Source organism: Ruditapes philippinarum, unplaced genomic scaffold (assembly GCF_026571515.1).
Source record: "Ruditapes philippinarum isolate M1 unplaced genomic scaffold, ASM2657151v2 ctg1166_1_1_1_1, whole genome shotgun sequence".
NCBI lineage: Eukaryota > Metazoa > Mollusca > Bivalvia > Venerida > Veneridae > Ruditapes > Ruditapes philippinarum.
The window spans coordinates 92211-109054 of NW_026866094.1; the positions used below are offsets into that span (position 1 = coordinate 92211).

At 29.5% G+C, this 16844-nt stretch overlaps 1 protein-coding gene across 2 annotated transcripts in view; it reads right to left on the reverse strand.

Annotated features, from left to right (window-relative positions):
- Nucleotides 1-911: 911 nt before the first annotated feature.
- The window catches only part of LOC132731288 (small conductance calcium-activated potassium channel protein-like), a 34822-nt gene continuing 18889 nt past the window's right edge, over nt 912-16844 (reverse strand). Inside the window, exons 2-10 of one of the 2 annotated variants that reach the window (XM_060717441.1) lie at nt 13933-14028; nt 12172-12590; nt 10267-10405; nt 9621-9731; nt 9028-9155; nt 8736-8805; nt 6778-6849; nt 5122-5223; nt 912-4428 (exon numbers count right to left, since the gene is read on the reverse strand). In XM_060717441.1, the coding sequence (XP_060573424.1) occupies nt 4141-4428; nt 5122-5223; nt 6778-6849; nt 8736-8805; nt 9028-9155; nt 9621-9731; nt 10267-10405; nt 12172-12590; nt 13933-14028 (1425 nt within the window). In that variant the 3' untranslated portion in view covers nt 912-4140. The remainder of the gene's footprint in view (nt 4429-5121; nt 5224-6777; nt 6850-8735; nt 8806-9027; nt 9156-9620; nt 9732-10266; nt 10406-12171; nt 12591-13932; nt 14029-16844) is intronic. The other variant, XM_060717442.1, reaches the window with a different exon arrangement.

Genomic DNA, 16844 nt, shown 5'->3' on the forward strand with positions numbered 1-16844 from the left:
AAATGTAAATATCATATTATGTTATAAATCAGCATGTCAACTACATCTGTTGACAGCATTTAACAAGATATCATTATCTTTATCAATGATTTGTCATTTACACATACGCAATCTTAAAAAGATATAACAAATATTGAAAACACATATTCATACAAACGCATCAATATTTGAATTTACACGGCTATGTTTTCAAATAATGATGACGGTTTGATATAGTAACCCTTAAATTATGTGTTTAAACAGAAACTATTATTGCTGACTTGAATATATTATGACATTTGCTTTGTTTAAACAAAGTACATTTATTTAGAAGAAAATTATCTTCCCTAGTATTGTTCCTGCCTAAATCAGCACGTGATTTTCGGAATAGCGTTGCAAATTCATTCAGCGCTTGGTTAACCGACTGTCAACATGTCCGAATTAAGATTTTTATTTTAAGATTTGCTAAGGAATCAGATATTAGATGTACGTGTTCCATCTTTTCTAGCAAATTGTTTTTTACTTTGACTGAAGTTTGTTATTTATGAAGCGATATTAATTAATGTATGTTTTTTTGCAAATGAGGGTTTATTTGTACATATATCTGTTGGGTTATTTCATGTACAGTCAGCTATAACAAAGTCGCTTGCAACACATTAAACATTATTTCATAAATAAATTGTTCTGTTGTTAATTCTATATATGTATGTAAAGATAATGGTTGTGATGATATCCGTCGGGGACGATTTGAGGGGACTTAACATTCAGTTTAATATTATTTTATATACTACAATAATATATCATAAGAAGGTTCAAACATCATTTTTCATCATATAATATGCATCTATCGTCAAAGGCAATCCATAAAGTCAACAACGTATTCTTATCATGCCCAATTACAAAATAGGATAGAAAAGACAAGCGAAGAAACATTTTAGACTAAGATTTATTTTTCATCATAAAACAGTAACATACAATAACATTTTTGATGTCAAGACAAGTACATTTAGGAGTACGTGAGATGTCTTTCTCTGTAAGGTATAAAGATTTCAATAATCACCTGTAAGCAGTGATAAAAAATTGTTATATTGTGTGTGTATGTGCGAATAACTAGTAAAATAAATTTGAGCTTTAAATTTTAAAATAAAAACTTAAGTGAAAACATTGTAGTACTGTACACATTTCTGAAAAAAATAAAACAAGTTCATCAGCGGCTATATAATTATATTTGCTTTTGTTTTTATGTTAAAAACATCAAACTTTGTCTATTTATAATATTTCAAAGACAACAGTTAATAAATTGCATTATATGAATGTAACAACATACAGAAATATACAGACGTTTCACATTGTTTTTCTATATCTTATATTTCTCATACCAAGAAATTGAATAACTGCAAATTTATTTCATGTCAAACGCAAAACGACCCTTCACATAGTTAGATGTAATAAACAAAATGCATATTTACAAAACTTATCATTTACGTCGAGTTAAAAGGATATCAAATGATTATTTAAATTTTTTTGCACTGTGCTAAGGAGGTGAAATATATACTCTGGTTTTGTTAAAAAGTAAAGCATAATAGAAGTGTAACAGTAAATGTTCACACTGAAATGTAGTACATATAAAAACGGGAAAGTTTGTCTTTCTAAAACGTCTCTTTTATATATACATTTTACAACTTACTAACTTAACAATAAAAACCCGACAAATAAAATTGGTAATGTTCAACATCATATAATTTATCAACATAAAAACAAATGAACAAGTACAAATAGTAAACAACCTTTCACTGTCTTGACGATTTATAAATATGGATTTACAATAATGCGATGAAAAAGGATAACATATCGCTATTTGCATTAACAAGTGCAACTATATACATATATACAATTCTTGGGATTTGTTTTGGAAAATATCACATATTTAAGATAAAAACTCTCCTCAATAGAAATAAAAACGATTATCATCATAAAAATGATAACAATAATAGTTTGAACATATTGAAATTATGAATCATTTTGATAACAAAAGGATCATAAATGTCTTATTTAGTAAGGCAACCCATATTTTGGTTGAATTCGAAGTTATTACACTCAGCTATTGAAGCAAATAAATCCTATGTTATTAAATAATTGATCGTTGGAATGCAATATGGAATTTTAAAATAATCTCAGACTTCCCTACCATTTAGTTGCTAAATATAGCAGGAAAAGACAGATATCAAAGTGCTTGCAATTAAAATGAATTCCCTCGTGCTTTAGCACAAGCATCAAATATTTATTTCAAACAAATTATTTTAGAAGTATAAATGTAATGAACTATTTAAAATGAATTGGTCCATCATGGGAAGTAAGCAATAACGTATATAATCATGTTGATGGTATTAAGTATCTGACCACAAACTACAAGTTATTATATGCGGATATTGTTAGGATATTGTGGGATACATAATTTGATATTAAATATTATTTATTGTCATATAAATATTCTTTATTTAATCACTTAGAACTAGGTAAACATTCATTAATTCAAACCAAAATATTTGTTTGAGTCCAAATGATATATTACCATTGTCTTTATTAATGTTTTATCAATAATTTTTTGTAAAAGTGCCCATTGTAGACCAATCCACTTTAAGAGCTCGTTTAAAACCTTTTGAGCATTCCTGTTTTAAATCTTCTATATGCTTTCTTATAATTGTCTCCTAAAATGAGACAAACCGATCACTTAATCGAACTTGAATGAAAAACAATGAATTGACAGGTGATATTAAGTGTCTTTAAGTTTTACTTCTTATTTTCAAATGTTAATCGTCTTTCCAAAACTTCTATTCCATTTAAATTGACACCAAGAAGATGTCAAGAGGAATATGCCATATAATAGGTACATAGCTGTTTGGTGAAATTAAAATACCGAAGAATAAAGGACGCTGAAAATATTTTAGCACCAATAAATGTCTTTGCATCCACAGGAATTAAATTTTTGACATAAATTACTCTATGAAATTATTCACAGATTAAGAATTGAACATCAACGGACAAATGTCTATTGTTTAAACGTTTTACTTTTTTATCATACAGACAAATTGTAAATATAACATTTGCCATATTTTACTATGATAATAAGTAGAGTATGATTTTTCAATGCTAATTAAAACAAAAATGGGTAACCCATTCTTATTAACGATTTCCTCATAATGTTAATAAAAAAGATCCATGCACCAACTTTAATAAATTTTTAGCATGTCGTCCTTATATAGTGTAACATTAATTTTGTGTGTAATTAGATGGATACAAACATATCCAAATAGAATATATTAAAGAGAGGGCGTATTGAGCACATTTGTTATAATATTGATTCATATGCCATCTCACAGAAGCAAGAAGATGAGATTATAGATTTGAATTATTCAGTCATTTTTTTCTGTTAATATACATACTCACCAAGACGAATATTTCGTTATAATTACTTACATTTATAGATTTTGTACATGCAGTAATTATAAAACAATAATTTTGTATTGTACGATCTGATCTATTGTGGAATGTTGCATATAAGTAAATATTTCTTCATTTGATACAATTCTAGATTTTGTGAAGTACCTCTGCAGTCGCAAAAATCGTTGACATTTAACAAATCAGGTTCCAATTTAACTTTCACCAAGGTTCTACCATCAAGATATTACACTTGCTTTTTAATTTACAACATAAATGTTTTGCAACGTATCAATACAATAATATTGAACCTCTATTTGACTTGACATATAGTATTCGGGAGGCCAACGTAAACTACAACAGTAAAACTGTCAAATCTATGACGAGTCAAATGCTTTATGACTTAGGAATGATTAATCATATATACACCCATTTTCTCTCCAGAATTATCTTGATATAAAAAGTAAGCAAACTGTCTGCTTTAGCTCTGTAAACATGCCTTCACAAGCCAATATTTGTTTCATGAAAATGTGGAATGGCTCTCTGTCAATTTAGATTCGATATTGTTAAATCTAAACACTGTTTACGTTCAATCGTACACTCGCTAGGATACACAGCTTCATTGAAGAAATAACATTCGTTTTGACTTTACACTGTCTGATAAATATATATCACGCAGTTTGTATTGAGCAGACGTACAATATCTGCTTAATGCACTTTGAATTAAGAGTGATTCACGTCCCCTGTCTGTGTGTCTGAAGGACTTGCCGGCAAGGACACACTTGTTTCAGGCAGGTGAGTGCCACTTACTGATGTAAATGGCGACAATGTTGAAGGTGTTGGGACAGAGTTTTGTGTAACAAGGTTTCGCCGCCGCCTTGGTGGTGATAACCGGCTATACTGTCGGAACTCGGGAATTGGTCTTGCTTCCCCAGTTCTTTCAGCTAGGGGATCGCTTCGTCTGGCAAGTAACCTCTCAACTATCATGTTTGGCAACATGTCCATTTGCACCTGGTACAAAAGAAAAAAATAGTTAGACTTTTTATCTTGGTTTTTCGTCTATGTTAAAATTACTTCTATCACAATTAGCATTGGGTATATAAGAAAAACATACATATTTTATTGCTCTTGATTTGCTTGTACAATTAGAACTAGAAGGAATGCAAAAGGAAAACAAACTTATTAAATCATACATAAAAAAGTAACGACCAATGGCACATGATATGGCCTTTAATTGTAAGATAATACCATTAACTTTTCAATGTTTGATGATATTTGTTACTAAAATTCTTCGTCTTTTTGAAGGCAGAATTTACATTGGACAATAATTAAAATTAACAACACCTACACCATTTTTTGCCCAATGATGAATATTTTGTTTTATTTGATCAGAAAGAAAAATGAAATTGCGTAGTATTCAAGTACATGTATATCAATGTATATACATGTATATCAAACAATATGTCCTTCTCCTACTAACATTAAAAATCTATTATAAGCTTCATTTCATGTACATTCGGCATTTTGAGATATGATCCTGACCTGGATAGTGTTTCAACCCATGATTATTGGTTGAGAGACAGAAAGAAAATTACTATTAAATTATGTAAGCAAATCAAAGTCATAAATAAAACATTCATTTCAATTTAGCATAACAGGTTATAACAAAAAATATAATATACATGTATACGGTTTAATCATCACCTGTAAAGCATGAAGCTTATCCTCAATCTTATTCACACGTTTCTCTAAAGCACTGCTGTTGCTTGACATTTCTGTTACCATGGTTTCAATATGGCTCTGTGTCTGAAATTGTTTTAATTTAAAAGGTAAGACGTTTATCAGCTTCTATATCGTTATATTTTATGAACATAGACACACATTTCATTGTGAATAAAAAGACTACAAAACTACTAGTATAAAGAGTGGAGAAAAAAACACATGAACAATAATAAAGAAATTTACAAAATACACATTAAAACAGTAACCATATAATGACAAATAATTGAATAGTTTGCAGTTATATATCAGCAATTAAAATAAATATGACAGTAAAAATCTTGTTCAAACTAATATATTTTTATAAATATAAATTGAGCCATTCTCTTTATTTAAAAATTAAAAATAAGTAACACATTTTTTTTTTAAATTTGAAGGCACTTCCAATAATTGTCATAACAATGAAGTGAAATTTGAAGTTTACATAAAACTTGTTTATGAGAAGTCTATTTACACAAAGTATTTGAAAAGAAAATGGGAAAGCAGGGAATAGTTGTCTTGAAAAAGAAAACAATATTGTGTTAGGTCTCATAGCGAGAGTTACTTGGATTAAACTGGAAAAAGCTATAGTCCAATCAGTTTAAGAACGGTCAGAAGGATAATCAGGTGTTGCATAATATATATAAAAGGCATGCATTGGTCTAGAATACAATAAGAAAATATAATAAAGCTGTGCTACAAACATTTCACGACTGTGAAATGAGCTAGAAGTAAGTAATTTATTGAATATCTTTTGTTTTGCTTTTATCTACTATTCCCTTCTCATGTTATACAGTTATGTAAATATCTATATTCCAATTCGTTTTGGCAAAAATAAAAATGTAAAAAAAAATCTAAATGCTAAAAATGAGGTATCTACAATCCATATAACTTGCAGAATAAATCATAAACATAAATGCGTTTTATATCCGTTCGTCTATAACACTAGCAGAATATCTCTCAAATAAATAAGAACCTCTTTCCTAAATCTCAAAAGAAAATATCATCTAAATGTTTATTGCAGTGACAAATAGTACTTTTCGCTCAATAAGGCACTCCTTTATTTTAAGGATATTTAAAAGACACAACACTTTTTAAACCGTGAATAATATATTAAATATACAGATATGTGTTTATTTAAAAGAGTAAAGAGAGAAACGCTTATATTTGTCGATGGTGAAAAGTCTTTGTTTTATGAGCAATAAGTACTATTTTATTATACAAAAGCCGTTATATATATCAAGCGAGTTGGTCAAAAGAGGGGAACTGAAAACTGTCCGCTACAACAAGCCCGAAACAAAAGATTTATAAAAGTAGATTATTAGTACTTAAACACTATCAAAATCATGAATGCAAGCGACAATCTGCTTTCAGTTCCAAAATCATCTAATCAAATGACCATTTAAAATGTATTCACATATTAGAATTGAAATACTGCAATTTAATCAGTATGAAATGAAATATAAGCTTCATTATCAATAATAATGTCAAATGTATCAATATTATTATTGTCAATGTCTTTTGATTAAAGATAGAAAGAATGCAGATTTAAATCGCAGAATGGGTTTCTACTATCTATGACTGATATGCAGAGAGGCAAACCTGATTGTACTCGGGCAAAGGTTTTGAAATATACACGCTATTGGCGCTGTGTAGTCCAGTTACACCTACACTCTAAAAGAAAGGAGTAAAGGATATATGGTGAAATATGAAATTAGTTTGTCTTTTAATATAAAAAAGAAATCAGCATATCCTACACACAAACATGTTGTTTTTGGTAATAAAAATAACAACTTCATATTATTTACTTAAAATTATTAACTTAAAACTAAAACAGTCAATGGGAGATCAATATATATTTCTAGGACTTAACCCTTTCATTCCCATAATGAATAAATAATAAAAAATGAAAATAATATAAGGGGTTGAAAGGGTTAAACGTCTATTTAAAGAAACCAAAGTCACCATTATCCTTTTCCTTAACTTTCAAGTGCAAGCAACTGTTTCAACCTTGCATAATGTACAATATTCAATTTCTAAATAGCACATCTATCTATAGTATTCGATCGAAAAAGAAAGAAACTGCTGAAAAAACGTTTTCAGTAGCATCAAAACATTTTTTCATCAAAAATTTTCCATTTTCAATTTGCACTGGAGTTTATTATATTGTAGTTTCAAACGGTTGTATACTTCAAACTTATCTACACAGTTGTTCTTTTTTAAATTTCGTACTTAATTTAATGCGATGACTAATGCTATTCGTAGTTATGTAGATGTCAAAGAAACAGTTGATTTGTTTTTTAACACTTACCATGATCGCAAAGTCAAATAAAATATACAGTTAAAATTCTACTTGTGACATTGTAAAACTCAAAACATTCTTTAGAAGAATATCTGATTGAAGCATAGAACACACAAACTAAATCGGAGGTTGAAATAAAAATACAGGGAAAGGAAAAGGATAACGTGATTAGATCTAGATTTGGCAAGTCTACAAAAATCGAAAGAATACATTTTTATCAAAGAGGTATCAAAAGTAAATGTAATTTATTTCATATAAACTGCTGTCAAGCTTATTGACCTGTGTTAAAAATAAGATAGAGAGAAATGTTTATTTAGAATATAAAAAAGATATTTTCAATGTGGTTGTACGATAAAGATGGAACGTGTTAAGGGACCAAATTGAGCTTCCATACACTACTACAAGTTAAATCATACTTTTTAGTTTAGCAGAATTATCACTTAATATCAACAAATATATGACTCAATAGTGTTCAGTTTTAGTGTATGTTTTGTCATCAGACAAATCATTTACCTTCAGTCATGTATACATTATCAACATCCCTTTCTATTAAAGTGTGCGCAACAATGGACTATTACAAGGATATGCAGAAGTGATGAAAGCAGGAAGTGTATATAGGAAATCGTGTATTCCATTCATTAAAATCAATACTCTAGAGTCTAAAATTAGAACATCAAAACCACAAAAAGTTCTTTAAAAAACAATAATTCAAAACCACAAAATGTTCTTTAAAAAACAATAATTTTAACATCAGAAGGTAGAAAAATAGCAGCATAATATTACAATAGCTAGCTTCTGATAATTTAATCGAAAAAGAAAAAGAATGTGTTCTTTATTTCAGTGTATTCCTTGTCCCTTTTCTGTATAATTTTCAATGCTGCAGCACCGTATCCTTACGGTAACTGTCGTTAACAGTTATTTTATTTGATATTTTACATTATTTCAACTTTAATAATATACATAAGACCCTTTAATACTGCTTTTTTATTAAATTGCTTGCAAATATTGTTATATGTTACGTACTCATTGAGTCATGGTTTTATATATTTGTTTTATATATATTGGTCACTACAATTTTGAGTAGCCCAAAAGTAGTTTTCAGTAGAAAAAACATAGCCCTTTGTGTTTCGCTTAGTTTTAACAAAATTACATCAGATGAAAGAATCAAGCCACATTCAGCAAGAGTTGTGCAAGTGAAATATTATGTTAAAGTATATCTTGAGCTTTTTATCAACAACGAGATAAATGAAGTTCTTACCTTTGCCATATCAACCAATGTACTTTGATTTTCCGTAAGTTTACGTTGATCCATTTTTATTCTCCGTAAACTGTTAAATATATGATTATATATTACTTTATTAATACTTTCCCTCTTTTACAAAAGGACATATCATAAATGAACAAAATGAATAAAAATAACATCGTTCTAAAATAAAGCATTTATTAGCTATATATATAGTTAAAATCTTTTACATATGATTTGAAAAATTTCATAACTTGATCAAATAAACCTCAATCATGAAGTTAATTAGATATAAGATTATACTTACCAATGGATTGATTGTAAGAACTTTCTTTGGTGCGACCGAACTTTCCCTGCGTTCATCTTTTTTACAAGTTTTGTGTACTTATATATAAGCCACGTCTCCCTTAAAACATTGGCTGCGGCGTTCTTTAACTAGAAACAAAGAATAAATGCAAAGTTTTCTTATATTATTGTCGTTACATTATAATATAGGAACATATATTATAAGTAATAATGAGTTTATGTCTAATCAAATATGTAACAAACATAAATAGCCGTTGAGAAAAAAAAACAACATTTTCAATGTACTAAAAGCTTGCCATTGCATTGAGTTATACAATATTTAAAAAAAACAACATTATATTAAATTCGAGGCAAGTGTGTTTATTTATTCTTCATATTTCGATATAGCTTATATAGTAATGGTACTGCGTTTGTCCTTTCTGTCAATTGCTCTTAACACCATGTTCAAAATGATTTTTATCTACAAGTTTACCTGTATAGAGATGAAATAACGATATTAGTATTATTCAGTTCTTTTAAAAGACGTATCCATCGCTAACTAGCAATATTACCTGAAAGCTGTTTTCAGATAATTCAACTTAACCCATCGCCTACCTTTTTTGACAATTGTGTATCCTGCATAAAATTATGTACATGTTTTTCTGCTTTGCTAAGTTCTAGTTTTCGGGCTATCACAGCAACGACTAATGCGGTACATCCAGCACCCTGTAAACATATGTTGATTTATTTGATAACTTAAACATATGTTGAAATATTTGATAACTTAAAGATCCTGTAACACAATTTTTTATTGTTTGAAATCATAAATATGATGCTCAAATTGAGATTTATCAATTTTATAGGTTCGAAAAGCATTATTTATAAAGATATTACCAAATTTAACATTTCATGTCAATAAAGGGAGCAAATAAAATATTTATTTTCTATAAAGTTTATGTCAAATTTTACAATAAGAAAAGAATGCCTATATTTTAATGATTACATATAATATGCACACATATTTGCAGTACATATTTCACATACTCTTCGATGTTTGAAAATTGTTTCATTTGCATAATTATGTACATATATATAATTTCACTTAGTGTAGTTTACCACGTTGACCACAACAAACATATGTTGAAATATTTGTTTACATAAAACGAATCAGAGTAAGATGATATTTTTATACACGTCATCACCAAAACACACAGATTATATTACTTTATAACTATGACAATGTCAGTACGAATTTCATTACCATAACACCTGTGGAAATGGCCACCATTCGTCCACAATATGTGTTTGGAACAACATCACCATACCCGATTGACAGGAAAGTAATGGCAATCATCCACATTGAGTTTAAAATGTTAGCATGTTGATTTGGATCAAGAGGACTGAAATGCAAGCAAGAGAGAAACTATTATAATGTTTTATAATTTTTAAGAAATGGTTATGTAATTTTAATAATATTTCAAGCCGCATAAAATTAAGACCATCATATTTATCAATACAACAAAATTCTGATATACCCTTTACTTATTGATTTTGATTCAATGCAAGTAACATAAGTCTGAATTTGTCCTTTATTGAAATAATCCTTACTAAAGTGGGCATAATGTAAAGTGTGGTCCCGTACATTCAATCAGAGATGTTATATTTCCGATCCTTAAAGATCGTTCAGCACGACATTATTATTGTGCTTGTGGTAATATAGTTATTTCTATTCGGCTATTTTCTTGTTGGGTGGTTCCAGTATTCCTCACTTGAATACTGTTGAATCACTCTTAGAGTATGTGACCTGCTTTTTAAATTTGTCTTTTGACGTCTTATCTGTGATATGCAGGCTTCATAACCTCTGATCCCCTTTCAAAATTCCATTTTATTTAGTTCCGCCCATTGTTTTCTCGTTTAGGGCAAGCGCATTTTTTTACTTGGGGACCATATGCCGCTTTTCATGGAATAGCACTTACGTGTCACATTGAATGTTCCATGATAACCGCCATATGAACACATCTGCGGATGTTTCAAAATTCAAACTTGTACCAGTTCATGTTGAATTCTGCTTAAGCCGGTGCTAGGGGGTGTGGACGGTAGTTTGCACTTGACAGTACCGTCCATGAACAGGCTCAATCAAACCGAGCCTGCAACATTTTCAATTTTGCTGTGTTGGGCTTTCTTTAGGGATTCTTATTTTCTCTATTTTATATAATAATACATTGTTTTCTTCTTTGACCTCGTGACATTGTAAGCTCAACTTAATTTAAAAAGAACATATATTTACAATTCATTATGTATTTAAGCTCAAAGCAAATATTTTATTTCCTTGAAAGACAGTTAATTTCATTGAATTTTTAATATGTCAATATTTATATAATTAGCGGCATATTGAGCAAATATCCTTTCTTCAGATGAAAACCTCTCGTATACAGGAAATATATAATTATATTTAATTAATGTGTTACAGGCGTACAATTTGCCTAATGGTCATTCAAGCAAATATTTACAACGAGATGATAGTTCGATAACTCAATATACACCCATCTTAAGAACAGCTTCATTTATGTTACCTGTACATTACTTGCCCTAACAAATTGTATGTTAATATAATGTATATTTCGACAGCTTATTTGTTTAGTAATATACAAAAACCTACTCAAACATCATAAAATGGAATACTTAAGTTCATGTGGTTACTTGATAAGACGAAAATACACCAATAAGCAAACAAAAAGAAATCTTAAATATTTAGAAAACTTCACGTTCGTAAAGTAGATTGTCATCGGACAATGGTAAAGTGGTAAAGCAAATGTATGAACTATTTTCATTTGTTATCAAAGGATGCAGGTTTTCTGTTATAAAAAGTTATATGACCGTTTGTAGACGGTTCTTTGCCAGTTGTCGTCTGGTGGCTCATGTACGAGTAATAAACCTAAAGCTGTCTTTATAGCCGCTTACAAACTTGTATTCATTTAAACGGAATTCAATTACTGCAGAAACTATCTGATTAATATTTATTCTATGAATACTTTTATGACGGATATATGACTTGAACATCAATGACACAAGTAACACCCTAAATATGTCAATAGTATTACGAGACTTAACAACTGGTAAATAGAATTTAAAAAAAATGCTTATGTTGCAATATTTAAATACATACCTCTCACAAGCCCGCAAAAACCAGCTTGCTATAATCCACAAAGAAAGAATATTAACTAGAAGCACCGTGCCGGGACAAATTGTCATCAATGTCTTCATTACAAAACGTGTGTCAAAATTTATCCTATTTAACGCACCGATGCTTCGACTACTGGCATCGGTGAAAAGTTTACTATGCAAGAGCATTACTCTTGCAATGAGGTACAGCCTGAGAAACATAGGTAAGGAGAGGAGAACATCAATGCTGACTTCTTCGGACAACTTGATGATTCCATCATGATGCATTGTCTTCCAGGTAAAACGAAAGTCCCCTGGAACAGGATGGATCGCACACACAACTAGCTCTACACTTAATTGAGCAATTCTTTTAGGCGATATGGCAACACGCCAATCCTCTACACAATTATCTACAGCGAACAACTAAAAAGGAAACAAATTTGAACACTTATAAATACCACATGAATGAGAATATTAAGCTAAAATTTGATATTTGAAAATAATAAAAACAGCTATGCAGTCTCTTAGAATTTCTGGGATTTCAATAAAGGTGCTTTTTACCTAATGTGGGCATAGTAAATCTTAACAAAAAAAGTTGAGGAGCACTTAATAAAGGAACATTTGGTATGTTGGCTGACACTGAAAACACTATCTTCCAAGCAACAACAAATGTATATCATTTTTACGTCTATAGGGAAATGTTGTTAAATTGTAAATGCATTTAAGAAATTACATTAAATTATAAGCCAATTGGTGTTATTACATTTATTATAAATGTTTTCTACAGTATCTGAATTATTTATGTGATATAACAAAACTGTTATATATTTTATATATTTATAGGTTTTACAAATATTCTGTCGGTTTTGAATTTATAAAGATACATTGTTTCTTAAGATAATTAATTGTCATTATAATCTGATTTCGTTTTTTACAAACGTCATTACAGTGCTCGTGCATTTATCACAACCTTAGACTTAACATTAGCTTATTTAAGCATTAAGAAATGTTAGCAATTTCTGTATAGATTTTCGAAAAGATATTTGTGAAATCAAAGAGAAAACTTAATTTAATTGAAAAAAAAAATCGATTATAATATCTGATGATGGATTGTGATAAAAGTTTACGTAAGAAATATATGAATAAGCATAATACATTTATGAGTTATAATAAATTGTGTCAACTGTTATTTTGTCTCTCAAGGAAATATTTTACGTAATTAAGGCCACCGCTATGAAAACGTGCTAACTTATCGAAATAATATACGATACTTGAATTAACTGTATCTACAGGCAATACAAAGAATGCAAGATATTTCACCTCCATAGAAACTTGGGACTTGTCTCTATGGTAACGATTTATTCAGCAATGAGATATTCAATTTCATCTAATAAAGCATACACGCGATAATATTTCTGTCATTATTTCTAATAAAGCGAGCGCCAACAAAACAGGGATGGTTCTGAAAGAAATCATTATATAAAAATTTAATGTTAAGTTTCATTAAGTAAGAATGTGACCAAAGTCAAGGCAATCTGAAACCAAACCACGCATCTCTACTTTAAGTTAAAATTCTCATTATGATTCGTTCTGCATATATCATACATTTATAAATATTAATAAATCTTTATATAGAGCTCAATATTCAAACAAATGTGTGCTTTATGATATACCATAGCTTTACAAATTTGAAAATAGTATATATTCTAACACACAAAACAGAAATTTCATGGTTACAATGATAAATAGAATAAGTATGGTTTACCTGAACTTCTAATGCATGATATGCCAGTATAAGTCCCAGTAATATCACAGTGGAGATGCTGATTAATGTCTTTAAAAATATAGAAGGGAAAGACGTCTGAAATGAAACAACAATAAACATTTAAACGCAATGCAAGACTTAAGACTTAATAATATTTCACGAATAAAGCCTTACATTATAGAAATATGTACGAAATTCGATTTGATGCCAAGGATAATCTTCATTGTATACAATATAAAATGTTATGACTAGGTTGATATAGTTCTTTAATTTTTTTTAAAATTAATTTACAAATAGCTGGACCTTTAACAAGATCAAATATGACATCAATATACATTGCCTAGAATAATAACGCAATTCAAGAAATATTTTGTTTACACCAAATACTTTTAACAATTTAAACAGTTCATACAGCAATACGGTTTCAATAGTCTTTTTCCGACCTCTCCATTATAATCGAGCAACTATTGATTAGAACGTCATATCCAATTAAAATTAATTCTAAAATAAGTTTCGTATTCAGTAAGAAGATATAATAAACAGAAGTATTCAATAATCACATTCCGCAATTAAGGGCTATAGAAAACCGAACATTGTCGTATCCGATAATTATATCAGTAATAATAAGCTGCATGAAGATAATTGTATTTGCTGATTTGTTTGAAAAGCCATATCTTTAAAAATTATTAGGTATTTATTGTTATTATTTAACTGTATAATGACTTCAGGCATTTCTTTGAAAGCCTGTCCCTTTACAATTGAATAGGATATATTTGGACGAATATTATACTATATTCCTTCTATAAAAAGAACTTTTCAGATTATATGAGCTACTAATGTACACCATAAAACTATATTGTTCACGACATATGGTCTGTTAGGTAACTAGAGCAATACATAAAGCAATGTATTCAATATCCTAAAACGGTTTGTCTTAGAATAACAAGTTTTGGCTACTCAGTAAGATTATTGGCAAGTAAGCGTAAATTCATTACACTGATTTTGGAATGATATGCATATATATGTTAAATGTGCAAGCTTTTATGTACAATTTACATTCTTTATAACATTTGCGTTAATTTTACATGGATCCGTTGTTTAAGCATAACATTCAATATTTTATTGTTTTATTAGTATCTAAAATAAAATTCCATCATATAAAATTATCGAATGGTTATAACGTGAACGTTTCTTGTCATAATTCCTAAAGTCATACAGTTGGGGACAATATAATTTAAAATTAATTTTCGGGGCAACATAAATTATCATTCACGTTCGGGACAACATAAGTTAATATTAAAGTTCTGGCATTAATGGCATCATTCGTGTAACCGAGCCTATTTATAGTTCTAGTCTCATCGCACGGCATTCTGTGGTCTGTGCAATGTTTGTGAATTGACTGGTTAATTACTTTTGCAGCAAGAAGCCCGCAGTGATATGAAATAAATCTTTAGTTGTTATATTATGATTTGTGTAATAGAGGTTCAATGCGTACATATGTATATCTATGCATTCAAAATTCACTTAAACAGGTCATACAATAATTTATCATGGCTGACTTCAAGTCGTTTTTTATGGATCAAGTGAAATTAGCATTACATTTTTATTACTCCTGAAGCTGCCGCAGTAAAGTAATTGTCCTCATCAGTAACAATTTTTCACAATGTAGCGTCAAAATTAGAACGTTAAAACGTTAATGGACAGATCTTTAGGAATAAAGTGTAAGACAGCCTTTCAAGATGTCAAAATGATGACTGTAGAAAAACTTATTTCTACTTATTTCCTACTTATTACAACCTCTTCAAGTATCGTAACTGATTTGTCCATAATGAGCTTTTCTATGTCAACCCAATCATTTTTCGTTTAATATGTATTTTACTGACTGTCATGTAGTTTTTTACATGACATTTTGGGGAAAATAATGCAACAAAAATCCAATTATGAAATATTTAGTCTCTTATATAGTTAAAACTGTCTTAAGCAGCCAGTCAGGGATGCAACTATTTTGGCTGCTTAAAACAGTAGCTACTGAATGGATGATTTAGTTTTTATCCAAATATGTATTTCTTTATGAAAAAGACATACTATGCTACCCTTATGTGCTTGTGTGTATATTTAATCTAATTCAATTATGAATACAGTAATTTGATCATCATCATCATCATCATCATCATCATCAGATTTTAAACATTTACACATGCCAGTTCATGTTTAAATGTTGAATTCTGCGTAAGCCGGTGCTAGGGGCGTGGACGTAGTTTTCACTTTACAATACCGTCCAAGAACCGGCTCAATCAAACCGAACCTGCAACATTTTCAATTTTGCGGTGTTGGACTTTCTTTAGGGATTCTTATTTTCATTATTTTAACATATACACTCCCCCCGCGGAAACCAAGTGGCCGTTGAACAGATGTATATAAAAATAATGTTGCGACCGGGGGGTTACAACCGTTTAGGTCAGGTGACCACCGAAAAGAGGTGACCGTTAGTGCAGGATCGACTGTAGTAAAGTAGCCTTTTCTACATGTACATCATTATATAAAAAATTATCAAACTTTCTGTTATATATACTTGTATGAATTTATATTGTTCAATAAAGAATAGCTAAAACTGTAATTTACCAGCAGTTTCGAATTACAGAAAGTGTGACATTTACGGACAGGTTGCCTTATGTCATGTCCTACTATAATTAGTATACCTAACTAATATTTTTCTGCCATTTATGATTCTCTCTGTGTGTGTTCCTTTCTCGAATGTTTTTAAACATTTATTTGATTGTAAATGACATGTTTTAAACTGGTACAATAATGTAAGCGAATTGAAGTATAACACAATGTTACATTAAATGTTAAAAGAATATATTAAGATATTGAAACGCGAGCCTTCACAGTCAGGTCATTTGCCACAGAAA